Raw genomic sequence first — 13,395 nt, 5'->3', positions numbered from 1 at the left:
TCTTCACCCAGCCTGAACTTGTTCAAGCCAACAGAGAAACGAGTTAACCCAGGGGGAAGGTGCAGCAAAGGGAGTCTGTCTGGGGATTCAGATGAGGCGATCAGCCTGAATCCCTTTCAGGGTTTCTGCCTGTCTGGAGTTACTAACCTCCCAGGTTCTTACGCCTTCTGTAGAGTGGCCAGCAGTAATCAGAGGTAGAACCTTCCCCCTAGTGCATGGGAAGGTGGACTGGCAGGAAACAGCTCCTACTAGAAACTCCATCTGTTTAGCAGGGCTGGGAACCAAGACCCGCAAGCTAAAAGAGCAGACTCCCGGGGAAGAGGACACTGGGAGTGGTGTGGATGCTGCAGAGGCAAAGCAGGAAAACTCAGTCAAGTGGGCCGGGAGCTTAGCAGCTCACTGTCAGGGACAAGCTGAAAACCCTTTCAGTGTCTTTGTTTCCCTTACAAAGTCCATGAGGTTCGGATTACACATGGAAAACGCTTGGAGGTGGGAGTGAGAAATCCAATTACTTAAGCACCAAGGGCACAAGAGTTCCAGGTCGTAGAGGTAACCAGGATTTGCTTAGGCCCTATAGCAAGAAGAGATAAGAAAGCCTTCCTCAGTGATCAATGCAAAGAAATAGAGGAAAACATTAGAATGGGAAAGACTAGAGATCTCTTCAAGAAAACTAGAGATACCAAGGGGACATTTCATGCAAAGATGGGCTCGATAAAGGACAGAAATGGTATGGACCTAACAGAAGCAGAATTTATTAAGAAGAGCTGGCAAGAATACGCAGAAGAACTGTACAAAATAGATCCTCACGACCCAGATAATCACGATGGTGTGATCACTGACCTAGAGCCAGACATCCTGGAATGTGAAGTCAAGTGGGTCTTAGAAAGCATCACTACGAACAAAGCTAGTGGAGGTGATGGAATTCCAATGGAGCTATTTCAAATCCTGAAAGATGATGCTGTGAAAGTGCTGCACTCAATATGCCAGCAAATTTGAAAACCTCAGCAGAGGCCACAGGACTGGAAAAGGTCAGTTGTCATTCCAATCCCAAAGAAAGGCAATGCCAAAGAATGCTCCAACTACCGCACAATTGCACTCATCTCACACACTAGTAAAGTAATGCTCAAAATTCTCCAAGCCAGGCTTTAGCAATACGTGAACCGTGAACTTCCAGTTGTTCAAGCTGGTTTTAGAAAAGGCAGAGGAATCAGAGATCAAATTGCCAATATCCACTGGATCATGGAAAAAGCAAGAGAGTTCCAGGAAAACATCTATTTCTGCTTTATTGACTATGCCAGAGCCTTTGACTGTGTGGATCACAATAAACTGTGGAAAATTCTGAAAGAGATGGGAATACCAGACCGCCTGATCTGCCTCTTGAGAAATCTGTATGCAGGTCAGGAAGCAACAGTTAGAACTGGACGTGGAACAACAGACTGGTTCCAAATAGGAAAAGGAGTATGTCAAGGCTGTATATTGTCACCCTGCTTATTTAACTTATATGCAGAGGACATCATGAGAAACGCTGGACTGGAAGAAACACAAGCTGGAATCAAGATTGCCGGGAGAAATATCGATAACCTCAGATATGCAGATGACACCACCCTTATGGCAGAAAGTGAAGAAGAACTAAAGAGCCTCTTGATGAAAGTGAAAGAGGAGAGTGAAAAAGTTGGCTTAAAGCTCAACATTCAGAAAATAAAGATCATGGCATCCGGTCCCATCACTTCATGGGAAATAGATGGGGAAACAGTGGAAACAGTCTCAGACTTTATTTTTTTGGGCTCCAAAATCACTGCAGATGGTGACTGCAGCCATGAAATTAAAAGACGCTTACTCCTTGGAAGGAAAGTTATGACCAACCTAGATAGCACATTCAAAAGCAGAGACATTACTTTGCCAACAAAGGTCCGTCTAGTCAAGGCTATGGTTTTTCCTGTGGTCATGTATGGATGTGAGAGTTGGACTGTGAAGAAGGCTGAGCGCCAAAGAATTGATGCTTTTGAACTGTGGTGTTGGAGAAGACTCTTGAGAATCCCTTGGACTGCAAGGAGATCCAACCAGTCCATTCTGAAGGAGATCAGCCCTGGGATTTCTTTGGAGGGAATGATGCTGAAGCTGAAACTCCAGTACTTTGGCCACCTCATGCGAAGAGTTGACTCATTGGAAAAGACTCTGATGCTGGGAGGGATTGGAGGCAGGAGAAGGGGATGACAGAGGATGAGATGGCTGCATGGCATCACTGACTCAATGGACGTGAGTCTGGGTGAACTCCGGGAGTTGGTGATGGATAGGGAGGCCTGGCGTGCTGCGATTCATGGGGTCACAAAGAGTCGGACACGACTGAGCAACTGAACTGAACTGAACTAATCTCACTGTCCTTGGAATGTCTGCCTCCTAAGGAATATTTCTGTGGCATGACAATATTATACTTTAGACCCTCCCCCCACCCTCCTCCAGGATGAGGCAGCTGGCATAGAAGGCAATTAATATTTTAACTTTTTTCTGTAATCTTCAGCATCTTAAATGAAAAGATCAAAGCTCATAAGCAGAAAAGAAAAAAAAAAACTTTGCAGAGTGTGGGGGGGCTAAGGGGGTGACATAAAGTAGGAGGGAGCTTCCCGAACTCAAACTATCAGAAATATTAGGAGACTCATCCTTAGGAGAAATCAGGGCGGAGGTTGTGACCAGCCCTCAGAGGAAAGGGGCTGAACCTCTCTATGTGATCAAGAGCTACCAAATGGAAGAAGCTCAGAAGTCAAGGTACACCGCCAGAGCAATAGAGCCTTAGTGTCCGGCAGGGCCCAAGTGTATTCTGGCAACTACAGGGGCCTGGCCTCAACCTTAACTGTACGTGCACGCATGCACACACACAGAGTCCCGCCAATCTACCATCAGAACCGAGACTTGCAGAGATAAAAGGACAGACAGGAGGCATCCTTATCTACAGAGGCTATGATGCAAGTGAAATCTTTTGAGGTACTCCAAGAGAATTCTGGGGTGACAAGATCTATATTCTTCCAAGTAGTGACTCTGATGGAGAGTATGGAAGAGAGGGGTCAAAACAAAGACCCTCTGCTGTTCCAGAAGCAAAGTTCTAAAGTAATGCTGTTCAGGGAATGACCCATAAATGTTATCACCAGTTCATCACAACATAAACACAGGAACCAAGAGGAAGCCTTTAGAAACTAGCACATGAGGTGAACTTCCTGCTCCATCCCTGAGTGCATCTGCCAGACCACCTCGTTCAATGGCTCACAGATTGGTCTGGATGGTGCTGAACCCCTGAAGGGGCTATGCATGGCGAGAGCTGCCAACTCTACATACAGAAGGAGCTGTTTGGTCTGCAGTATTTTGGAAATTAGGAAAACTGACCCTCAAACCCATTCATTTGAGAACAACCCCTTCATTTTACAGAGAAGACTAAAGTCCAGGGACTGCCAAATGGCTAAGGACAGAACCCAAGAACAGGAGAGGTGGGATCAGAGAGGAAAAGTAACTGCGTGGCTGCACTTCTCACCCTCCTCTTCCCAGTCAGCGGTCTCATGGGAGCTCCTAAACCAGTGAGGGCTGCTTACTGCTTCGAATGAGTAGAAGACAATTTGGGGTTCAAGGTAAAGGGCCCCAGCACAGTATTTCCTTCTAGCTTTTCTTGAATCTTAAACCCAAGGCAGCTAAAGCCAACACCTTCCTTTCAGAATTAAGCTATCGTCCCAGCTGGTCCATTTCTTGACCCCACCACCCTAATCTGTAATCGCCAGATCCCAGAAACGCCAACTTAGTGAAAACACAGTTGGTATGTTGATTGTTCCTTCAAAGTCCCCTGAGGTCCACTAAGTCCGTGATGAAAGCAGATGTAAAGAGCTAGGGCTGGTGTGGGGTGACAGGCTTCCTCTCTCTCCTGCAAATGGACAACCCCAAACACAAAGATCAAAAGCGTTCACTGAATTAGGGGAAAAAAACTGCCAGAGCTGGTTTTCCCATTCAGTGTTACAGTTTTAGGCAATTTAGTCAATGTCTCCTGCTTCCAGTGATACTGTGAATATCACATCATAATGATTTCTCTTATTTTTCAGGACCTAGTGCTACACATAGAACACGGTAAACAGTAAATGCAGAAAGACAAAGGGAGAAAGAAACAGAGATAAGGTGAATGGGGACAGGGTCACAGTTCTGGATAGCATGATAATCTGTAGATTTTAATTGTCTCAGCCACCCCCATCTCTATTTGCCCAAAGGCTTCCTCAACTAATCTGTAAGGAAGCTACCTCCTCCCTAGAAGCTACAGACAGCCTTGTAACAAGGGGAGTCCTCAGCTGACTCCCAGATGCCCGAGGACAAGAGAAAATGAGGCCAAAAACCCAGGAGGTCAGGATGGGAAAGACAAGAGGCCCCAAAACTAAGCCAAAACAAGGCCCCTCCCTATACTGCCTGCCCCCATCCCCAGCCAGCCAAACCATTTGCTACAGCCTCAGGGGCATGGGAGGGGACTTGGCAACACCACAATAACCATTTCTAGCAGAAATGCCCATCTGCAGCTGAAGGGAGCCCAAGCACCTAGGCCCCTCCGCAGCCAGCCCAGCCAGGGGGCTAAGGAGCCATCACAGTGGCCTTATAGGCAGCTCCAGGGGCAGAAAGGCTCTCCTTTGGACTCAGTCACCCATCTGTACTGCAAAGTTTCCCCCCTCTCCCACAACATTCAAAAATGGCTGGGGTCACAAAGGAGGTGGATCTGAGCTCTGGGACTCTAATACTGTACTCATTATGCACGGGGAAGCCCTCTCTTTCCATCCTCAAACTCAGCTCTGAAATCCCCTTGGTTGGTTCCTTTCCTAGTCTAGCTTGATATGCCCACCTGCTTCCATATCTGCCCAACTTCACTACCGCTTGTAAACAATACCTCAGAGATAAAAGAGTTCCCGCTGGACCCTCAGAGCGGGAAGAGCAGGCAAGAAAGAACTAGGAGGAGCTCCCCACGGTGTGTGGAAAGTTGAGGATCATAGATCCTTGACAAAAGGAGCAGTGGTCCAAAGGAGAGACAGAAGGCAGAGATCCTGGGCACAGGCCCAAAATAGTTTCCACACATCCTCAGCCAATCAAGGGTTCCCATGGGGCAGACCATGGGAGCAGCGTGGGAAGCCCAAGAGCCTGGTGCTTGCGGCTCTGGGCACTCACTCTTGTCCAGGCTACCAAGAGGCAGGAGGTGACAACAGTGTGTGCTATGGCATGTTCCTTGGGATGTCATAGGTAGACATGCAACACGCCAGACAGCAAAGTGACAGGCTGCACGTATCAAGCTCAGCTTCATGCCTGTGCTGGGCACGACACACACCCTGTATCATGGATATTTTTGAAACCCTGTCAGGACTCGGCACCTGCTAGATGTGCACATTCCCACTGCTGCTGGATATTCTTCACCCAGAGAGCTTACCCATCCTGGGCCTCTCCCATGGAAACCCCCAAACCGGGAGACCCCGTTTGCCCTGTGTCCCAGAGTTTTTGACTGCTCTGAATGAGTTCACACACCACACACATCTTCCTAAAGCACCACCTTCTGACAGAAGAGGATCTCACAAAACCACTCTCCGAGGGTATGTGGAACACCACACTAAACTATGTGAGAGAACTATGTGGGGCCGCGGGGAGGTGGCACCAGGAACAGAGGGCTCAGATCCGAGTGCTTGCTGGCAGTGCCCAAGCTGGGCCAAGAGGAAGCTAGGACTTTCCAACAGACAACTCAACAATAAAAACAAGCACAGACACCTCAGAGCTTTAAAAACACCACCAATTCAGGCCCCACGCCAAGAAGGGGGCAGGAAGAAGACACAGGTGAAGAGCATTCTCTACCTTCTCAGGCAGCCCTATTCCATGCCCACAACACTAAGGACTGAGATAGGCTGGGAGATCCCAGCAGGGTGGCAGGGCCGGCACAATGCAGGCAGGGAGGAATGGAGAACACACTTGGAGAAAGCTGAAGAGAAGCCATCGCTAGGCAGGAGGGGGTGCTTTCCGGAGTAAACAAACCTGCCAGCAGTCCCTCTTCTCAGCAGAAAGGGAAGCTCTGGCGGACAAGGCCAAAGACACAGAGAAGGGAGGGAGCTGCCGGCTCCGTGGGCCCATCTGTCCTCATCCCCTTGTCCTGCTTTCCCTACAGTGAGGGGCAGAGCAGGCGCACAATCTCCGTGTCCACAGCCCTCAACAGCACACAGGTGTCTATAGCAGTGGGCAGCCAGAGGCACAAGTGGAGGTGGAACCTGGGGGTTCTGCTCTGGATAAAGGGCACGGCGTGAGCTCACAGCTCTCTGCTCCCCACCCACAGCAAAGCCAGTATCGGCCACCTCTGCTTGCCTCAGGGGCCTGCCACGGTCTAGTCCCAGGCAGTCGCCCACTACTTGCAGCCTCACCAAGGCTCGCCCAACTCTCCAGGGCAGCCAAAGCCACCTGGCTCTTCTCCTTCCCCCAGAAGTAAATTTCTTGCCCTCCCTCAGGCACTTCTTTGCTGTAAGTTCCTCTGGAAGGAGGCCAGGGAACCACCCTGGCTCCTGATCCATCCCACGGCCTCACCCAGGAACCCCCAAACCCCCTGGGAAAGCGGAGGCCCTCCCGGCCAGCGTCCCACCCAGGCAGTGAGGGTGGCACTTTCAGCACCTCCAGGGAGCTTCCCACAGTTTTCCCAGGAAGTCAGAGGAGGATTTCCCAGGAGGAAAATCTAAGAGCATCTGGGGACATGAGCAGCTTGCCCACCTGCTACCCAAGCAACCAGATTCCCCCAGCTCCTCACAGGCTCCAGGGGCTGAAGGGGAAGACAGCGCTGAGGCAGGAGCAGGAAAGAGTTCCACTCTCCTAGGAGAAGTCCCATCCTGTCCTGCCTCCCACCTGTCCCTACTCTCTTTCCCCAGCCTCTCTCTGCTCTCCACCTGAGAGGCAGCCACTCTGAGCTGCCTCTTGCTCTGTTTTCTTCACTCTGGGCCAGCAGAAGATACTGCTGAGTAATCCCAAACTCACAGCAGATCCCCAGCCCTGAAAACAGGGCAAAGCCCAAGGAAACCTACTGATCCTGGCCTTTGCCAACCAGGGAAGAACATCTGTGTTTCCTCATAATGGCTTATATTCCACAAACTCTGCCCTGCCCCAAATACCCCAGCCCTGGCCTGAAGACAACCACATGGAGAAGCTCAGTGTCCCCTTCTCCACTTCCCACGCACCTGGTAACATTCCCTTCCGAGTCCCCCAGACACCCATCTGCACAGAGTAACAGCAGCCCACTGCCTGCAGGATTCCCAGTCATGATGTTGCATCAGCCCCCACCCTACCCAAAATATCCTCACCCCCACCACCTCCTCTCCTCTCCAGCCATCTCCATGGTGACAGCAGCATGACTAATGACACCCTATCAGCTTCAGACTCAGGAGCGCAACTCCCCCCCCCCCCTCCACCGTCCCCCCACCCCCACCCCGGGGATTTCTGCAGATTGGATGCAAACCAACAGTGCCAGGGACATTCTCGAGAGATTTCCAGAGGCAAGGGTGGGGAGTGGGTTGTGTGTCTTAAAAAAAAAAAAAAAACAGTTCAACCAACCCAATCCCAACTGCACCCAAACCATCCAGCTGAGAAAGCAAAAAGAATCCAAACAAAACCCACACAGGCCTGAGAATTCATTGGCCGCCTACACCCCCGCCGCCCCTCCCCCTCAGCTGCTGCTACACACACAGTGGGAGATTAAGGGATCACCAGAGGAGACCCTTTATTTTTATCCAATCCAGTCAAACACTTCACCTCTACCACACACACACACACACACACCACACACACCAGGTACCTTGACAGCAGCTCCTTGTCCCCACGGCCCGGCTCCTTCACCAGCCTTTATTTCCACCTGCAAAAGAAGCCGGAGAGACTGATAAGCCAGGCCACCACCAGGAAAGCAGCAAAGTCCTTCTGCTGCACTCCCAGCACGCTGCGGGGGAAGGGGGGAGAAGGGAAGGCAGGGGGGCCTCGGAAAGAAAGGATAGCAGGGACCATCTTCCTGCCTCCAGCTGCCACCCAGACGCGCGGTGGATGGACTCATTCGCCTTCAAGAGTGTTTTTGTTTTCATTTCTCCCCTATCCACCCTCCCAAGATCCAGGAGGGCTCGGCCCCTCCTCCTGTGTCCGGTCTGGCCTCGTCCCTCCCTGCCCTGCCCGCTCTACCTCGGCCGGCCTCCTCTGGTGCATCGGCCGGCGGGCCTCCCATTATCCCCGCCGGAGCGCACGGAGGGAGGCACTGCAGAGGCGGCGGCGGCCAGCTGCCGGCTTGGCTCCCCTCCCCGCCGCCGGCGAGGCTGGTGTGGAGGGGGCGGCGCGCTCGCCAGCCAATCCCCGCGGCCGGCCGGGCGGGGGCAGGGCCGCCGGGGGCTGGACCTGCCCGGCCGGGAGGCGGGGGCACCGCCAAGGGTGCCGCGGAGCCGGGCTGGCTGCGGCCCAGGCCCGCCGCCGCTCCCCGGCAGGCTGGGGATCCCGGGGCACCCCCGCCTCCTTCCGAGTCGAGGACCCGAAGGTAATACCCAGAGGCATCCTCTGCATCTCCAGGGTCAAAGACTGACTGCGCTCGGGGTCGAGCAGACGCTGGCGGGATTCCCCTTCAGGCCGCTCTCTGGCCCTAGGACACCAGCAAACTGCCTCATCCTAGCAGCAGCTAGGACAGTGCCAGGCACTATGATAAAAGCAACAGCCCCTGCAATCCTCCAAGGAAAAGAAAAGCCTTGAAGTGTGAACCTTTTACCCCGTTTTACAGATGAGGAAATAAGGTCAGATAAGTGAAGTAACTTACCCAAGGTGACACAGCTAGAAAGCAACAGCTCTGGGACTCCAAGCCAGGCTGTCCCGCACTAAAGACCAGACTCTCAACCATTATGCAGTCGTCTCCTCCCCACTTCCCATCAACAGATTTCCTCTCGAAGCCAACACTGCCTGTAGCTCAAAGCCTCACCAAGTCAGACTTGCCCTCCTTTGCTCACAAACACCTACACCTCACCCTACTATTGCTCATCCCTGCAGCTTGAACACAGGCCACCCCCTCCAGACAGCATTGCCTCCACCACCATTCGCAATGTTTCCTCCTCTTTCAGAAAGGCCATGGGAGGTGGCACACCCAGACTTCAGGGCTCCCCATCCCCTGGAAAGGCGGAGGAGAGGAGGCAGCCCAGACTCTGAGCCTTTGAAGGCTGCAACGCCCAGGAGACTGAAGGAGAACAGAATGGGGAGAGGAAAGCCCTGCAGTTCCTAGGCAACCCAAGAGATATCCTGCTTCACCCCAAGCCCTCCCTGTAGCCAACACCCCAGAGTTTCCACCTTCTAGGAAGGGAACCATCATATGGACTCTGGTACTCATGCATCTGGGTCAGCTCCTGGCTCCGTGGCTCCGCTATCCAGCCGCAGGACCTTGGTGGTGGTACCTTATCTCTCTCAGCCTATTTGTAGTTCTATTTTATAGATTAGTACTGCTCATGAGCCATAGCATCTACCTCATACACAGTTATGAGGAGTCTGAAGAAATGCCTCACAGCGCCTGCCACAGTGAAGGTGCTCCACCACCACGCTTCGTTTCTGAGCGCCATGGTGTGCCACTTCTGACTCACAGGTGTGGCTTGCAGGACTAGTTAGGTGTGTGAGAGCGTTCGGTGCTGTGCTCTGCTACCAACTCCACCACATCGGCCCAATTATGCCCGTCCCTGAAGCTCCAAGGGGGCACTCAGAATGGGACAAGCTGTCCTAGGAGAGACAGCAAAGCTGGCCTCTGGCGAGGAGACTCCAGGAGGTGCCAGGGACCACACCTGCCTCGCCTCTGGGGACAGAGGGCAGCTCTCCTGGGCTCCTCCCTAGGGCAGGGAGGAAGGAGGGTGACGAAGCAGGCCAAGGGGCACTGTCCTGAGCCGTGTGCTTCTGCTCCCCTTAGCTCTGACCTTGGCCAGGCCCAGCGAGGTCCCCTCCTTTATCCTGGTCCCCAAAACCCCTGCCCCACCCACCCACCGCAAACACAGTCTGCTGCTGGATAAGAGCAACTAACACTGCTTGGATAATAACGATCAATACTGTTGCTGCTCCGGCTGCCACAGTTTATCAAGCCCCTGCTACGTACCAGGCCCGGTGCCAGCACACTGTGGGAGCATCTCATTTGACTTACTCCACACACGACCTTATGGGGAAATGGGCTTAGAGATGTTAAGTTACTTGCCCGTCAACACACAGCTGGTGAGTGGTTAGCTAGAATTCCAAGCCAGGCATGTCTCATTCCAGTTCTTTAAGCCCTCCCTCCCAGCCTACCTCAGGGAAATGCAAAGAAGGATGGGGTCACTTGAACCACACTACTTCCCTTTAAGCTATGGGTCTGAGAATAGTAATATTTTCATGCCTCAGAGACTTGGCAATGCTGCTCCTTGCCTAGGTTCCCCTGCCTCTCCCCCACCTGGCAAATACGGTACAAGGCTTAATCCAAACGTCACCTCCCACTGCTCCCTTCCCAGCTCATCTAGCCCCCATGAGCTTCACCCCACTCCTCCCCGGGCCTCTTCTAGAGCAGTCACACCAAGTACAGTTATTTATTTACACGGCCGTCTCTCCCACGTGGGCAGGGGCCCTATCTTCCCCACTCACTAGGCTCTGCACAGAGGTGGAATGTGCTGAGCTGAGTTTCTACACAAGGAGGGTGGAAGGGCAGGGGGCTGGGCACTGAGATGCAGAAGCCACTCTCCAGGTCGGTCTGTTCTCTGAGGTCCCCAGAGATCAGAGGAACACTTGCTCTCCTGGGAGAGGACCTGCCACCTGAACTATAGCCAAGACCCAGCCTTGTTCAGCCAGCACACGTTTTCCTCACAAGGCTGCAAGCCACCCTGACTCTCTGCTCGAACCACCACCCCACCCCGTGCTAACTAAATCCCACCCCAACTGCAGGTCCCAGCCCACCCCCTGGCAGCCTGCAGACACACTAGCAGAGCCCATGGCCCCTAAGGCAGTGCACCTGCAACCACCTCCATCCCACGCTGGCCTCCTGCCCTGTTCTGAAACACCTGGAATGCTAGGGCTCCGAGGAGTCACAGAGGCGCATCCCGGGACCACCCTGCCTCCAGCAGGGACACTCTCCACACTTCACACCTGATCCCCTCTACTCTCTATCGGCCCCTCTTTCTGTATCTGGGGCTTCACAGTGACCAACCCAAAGGTAACTGGGACCCCCCCTCATAGGGGCTGAAGGTCTCTCCCCACTTTCCATCATGACCCGTAGACCCCACTGCACTCCCAGCAGGAGAAATGGAGTCACAGCTCTCTCCACTAGAGAAGAGGTGAATGGATTAACTCATTCTCAAAACCCACTAAATACCCCAACACAGAGAACCTCAGAAATACAGATCCTCACAGGCCAGAACCCACACAAATATATAAAGACTAAGAAATGGGGATGCATCCAGAAACAGATTTGGGGGGCTTTATAGGAGGATCAACCAAGCAGCAACCCCATGCCAAGCCCCATAACTGAAGCATGATGTACCGTATCTTATTTACCCCTCAAAACAAACCAATGACATAGGAATTATTAACGCCCATTTTACAGATGGAGAAATTAGGAGACTGAGTTGGGCCCTCTTCACTCCCTCACTGGCAGCAATACAGGTGGTGCTGTTCTGTGTAGCTCTATGATTTTATCAACCTACCTCTTCTAGAGTTGGCAGGGGGTAGATGGACGACTTCTCTTGCCTTGCCATGGCTGTGTCCTGAACAAGGTCACTCCCCACAGGGCTTTACTTCAATGCTCAGTTCAAGCCCCACTTCCTCCAGGAAGCCTTCTCAGGTTACCCGAGTCCTCTGCCAGCTGACCACACTTCCAGTGTTTCTCATTTGACACTTGGTACTGCTATTTGTCTGTGTATCCTGCCTCTCCAACCAGAATGGCTAGAGTCGTGCCTCTTCAAAGCCCTGGTTTTTTTTTTTTTTTTTTCTTTGCCCAGCATTCCATACACTGAAGGCACTTGGAATCCAATGTGGGGGAAGTCTGTGACCTTCCCTTCCCTCTCCACTGCACAAAGGATCCTGCCAAAGAAACCCAACACCCCCTCCACCTTCAGAGCCTATGTTTGAAGTCACTGGTGTCCACGCATCAATTTCCACCCAAGTAATTGCAGCCCATCACACACACATCATCCCCTATATTTGAAACTCTTTGCGGTTGTCATGGGAACTGCCTTTGCCTTCATTCACTGATCGGGCCTCACAATTAGCTTTGGCAGCGGAAGTCTGTGTCAACGGCAATCGTGGGGAGGAGAAAGCCGAGGAGGTGGAAGAACAGCAGCAAGGGAAGAAAAGGCGCTCCTCCCTGGAGATGCAGGAGAACCAGACTGAACTCGGGCACCCGGTGATGTCAGAGGGAAAACACAGCCAGCCAGTGACTCTACCTGGACACTTCCATGCCAACAAACAGACGCACCCAGACCCCCCAGGCTGGCAGGCAGCAGTCGTGGCTCTGCCCACAAACCCCCATGCCGTGCTAAATGCTTCTAAGAACATCTTATATTCTGTGAACTTCGTCAGGGTCTCCCCACTCCATATTCAACAGTTTTGGGCCATCAAATGTCCCAGGACCCAAGCAAATAATTGGAATGACAGAATAACAGAAACTTAACTGGTTATTGAGAAGGTGAGACAGGAATAGTGAGTGGTTTAGAAACCTGGGGACAGCCCCAGGGGAAGCCTTCTAAGAGTAATTAACACAAAACGTCTTATCTTCCACCTTGAAGATTCATGAACACCCTCAGCTGGCGCCCTGTGGTCCGTCTATGTCCTTTCACACCCCTGCCACCAGTCTCGAGCATTTGAGTAGCATCTCTGTACAACTCAGCTTCAGGGGAGATGCCTCCCTCCTCCTGGAAGCCCCACCTCATCCTTCACATATCACTCTGCTGAAACTCTCAAAACAGGTCCCTTTCCTTCCATGATGGGCTCTCTTGGCCTAACAGTGACTAAGACTGGTCTCTGCCCCTAAGGCATCCCTCCCTTGTAGCCCTACCAGACTGCTCTGTAATTATTTGTTGCCACGCTTGTCTCCCTGCCCAGACTGTGAGCTCATTAAGGACAGAGTAAATGCTGCCTCCCCTTTACCGCCAACTCAGGCTCAGCGCAGCACCCCACACAGCCAGTTGTGATATGCAGGAGGAGGCTGGGAAGGCAACTTGCAGTCTACCAGTCAAAGCGGGTGACATCCTGCCTCCAGAAACTAAAGTGACTCCAGTGCCCTCCCCCGGCACAGGGGACACAGGAGGGCCAGGGACCGAGGAGACACTCCAGGAAGGTACCTCTCCTCCGTATCCCTCTAGCACCAGCTCTCCTCTCACTGGCTCTCAGCGCCCCACCCCATCCTGCACTGTC

The 13,395-nt window shown here is 52.6% G+C and overlaps 1 protein-coding gene across 7 annotated transcripts in view; it reads right to left on the bottom strand.

Moving 5' to 3' along the window:
- TET3 (tet methylcytosine dioxygenase 3) overlaps positions 1 to 13,395 on the bottom strand; it is a 111,997-nt gene that overhangs the window by 85,618 nt on the left and 12,984 nt on the right. For 6 of the 7 annotated variants that reach the window (XR_015137310.1, XR_015137311.1, XM_086327654.1 and 3 more), the window contains one exon: positions 7,820 to 7,876. Coding sequence is in view for 3 of the 7 variants with exons in the window: in XM_086327654.1 (XP_086183780.1) it covers positions 7,820 to 7,876 (57 nt within the window). In the remaining 4 variants the exon portion in view is untranslated. Of the gene's footprint in view, positions 1 to 7,819; positions 7,877 to 8,190; positions 8,302 to 13,395 lie in introns of those variants that run through there. The other variant, XM_086327655.1, reaches the window with a different exon arrangement.

This window comes from Bos grunniens, chromosome 11 (assembly GCF_055505025.1).
Source record: "Bos grunniens cultivar Pamir isolate PY7600 chromosome 11, Bosgru_T2T1.0, whole genome shotgun sequence".
In the NCBI taxonomy this organism is placed as follows: domain Eukaryota; kingdom Metazoa; phylum Chordata; class Mammalia; order Artiodactyla; family Bovidae; genus Bos; species Bos grunniens.
The sequence above is the reverse complement of the archived record's forward strand: the minus strand, read 5'-3'. Positions and strand labels throughout refer to the sequence as shown.